Source organism: Penaeus monodon, chromosome 27 (assembly GCF_015228065.2).
Source record: "Penaeus monodon isolate SGIC_2016 chromosome 27, NSTDA_Pmon_1, whole genome shotgun sequence".
Lineage (NCBI taxonomy): Eukaryota > Metazoa > Arthropoda > Malacostraca > Decapoda > Penaeidae > Penaeus > Penaeus monodon.
In genome coordinates this window covers 31,449,983-31,451,281 of record NC_051412.1, presented here as the reverse complement: position 1 = coordinate 31,451,281, position 1,299 = coordinate 31,449,983, and the positions used below count along the sequence as shown (strand labels likewise).

General features: G+C 36.5%; 1 protein-coding gene across 1 annotated transcript in view; it reads left to right on the top strand.

Moving 5' to 3' along the window:
* Positions 1 to 6: 6 nt before the first annotated feature.
* LOC119590792 (zinc finger protein 664-like) overlaps positions 7 to 1,299 on the top strand; it is a gene marked incomplete in the record, with an annotated part of 13,353 nt that continues 12,060 nt past the window's right edge. The window contains 2 exon segments of the mRNA XM_037939505.1: positions 7 to 611; positions 1,174 to 1,285. Coding sequence (XP_037795433.1) covers positions 487 to 611; positions 1,174 to 1,285 — 237 coding nt within the window.

The following is a 1,299-nucleotide window of genomic DNA, read 5'->3' as shown; positions in this document are numbered from 1 at the left end:
TCTGTGGTGAAAGTGGAGAATCCCAAAGCAGCAACAAGCAAGGGAAAGAAAAAGGTGAAAGTAGAAGAAGAGAGACAACCCAATGGGACTATAGGGGTATTCATAAAAGCAGAGCCAAAAGAGGGTGACTTAGTAGTGAAGAAAGAGCATGAAAAGGAGACAGAGGAGGATGAAGACCTCCAACTGACAATAGAATTAGAAAACAGAGGTGAGAATAGGAGTGATCAGGACTATGATGACGAAGACACCAATGACAGTACCACAACGAATGACAGTGGCAGTGTTAGCTCCGTGAAAACGTACCTTGCAAAAGGTGATCAGCCTCTGTACAACAAAAATGCCGGCATCAAATTGAAAAGGAGTAATTCCAAAGTTCGTTTGCCTGACAAAAGCCATGGTATTAAGTGTGATGTAAATGGCTGTAATGTCAGGCTGAAGAGCGAGAGCAATATTTCATATCACCGGAAGTGTCACGTAGAGAATTCCATGCAGTGCCAAGAGTGTCCCACAAAATTTGGAACCTGGAGGGACTTGGCTCTTCACCTTTGGCGACATCACCTCATTGACATTGATTTGCACAAGTGTGATAAGTGTGATTACAAGTGTTATAGGTAAGTTTAATTTCTCACCCTATTTCTTGTTATTTGTTTTAGCAAGTACATGTGTGTGTTATCTTGTTTTGAAAGTGTTAGCAGACTAAAATGTGTAATTTTATCTAGCAAATATGTAGCTATACAATTATTTAATATTTCTGAGATAATATATTTTTTATTGTTAACCTAATGATAATCTCCCACAATGTTTTGAGTTAGCTGCTCTCAAAATTTTATATTTTATTCCTTTTAACTTTGTTATTAGGAAGTTATTTGTATGGTTCAAATTACAGTAATTGCTTTATTTACTAAATCTATGTTACTGTAGATTTCAAATGATAGGATTTGTTTGTATAAATAACTTTTAGTATATAGAAAATGCCAATGTAAGGAAGGGTAAGGTTAATTTGAGAGTATCTGTGAAATTCTCCCATTCAGTAAAGTATGGCATATCCAGAAGGTGACTAACAGGTGACGATTCGTGACAAATGAAACAAATCAAGGTCGTTTCCCAATTTTTCCTTCTTTTATTCATGCGAAGAAAATATATTTATTATTTGTTTGCTTCTTTGTTTTACAGCTATAGCAAGCTGATGAATGTACATCACAAGATACACAGTGATGAGAGACCGTCGCTGTGTGACACGTGTGGCAAGAGGTTCAAAACTACTAAACAATTGCGGAACCACAAGGTATTTGCTCATCA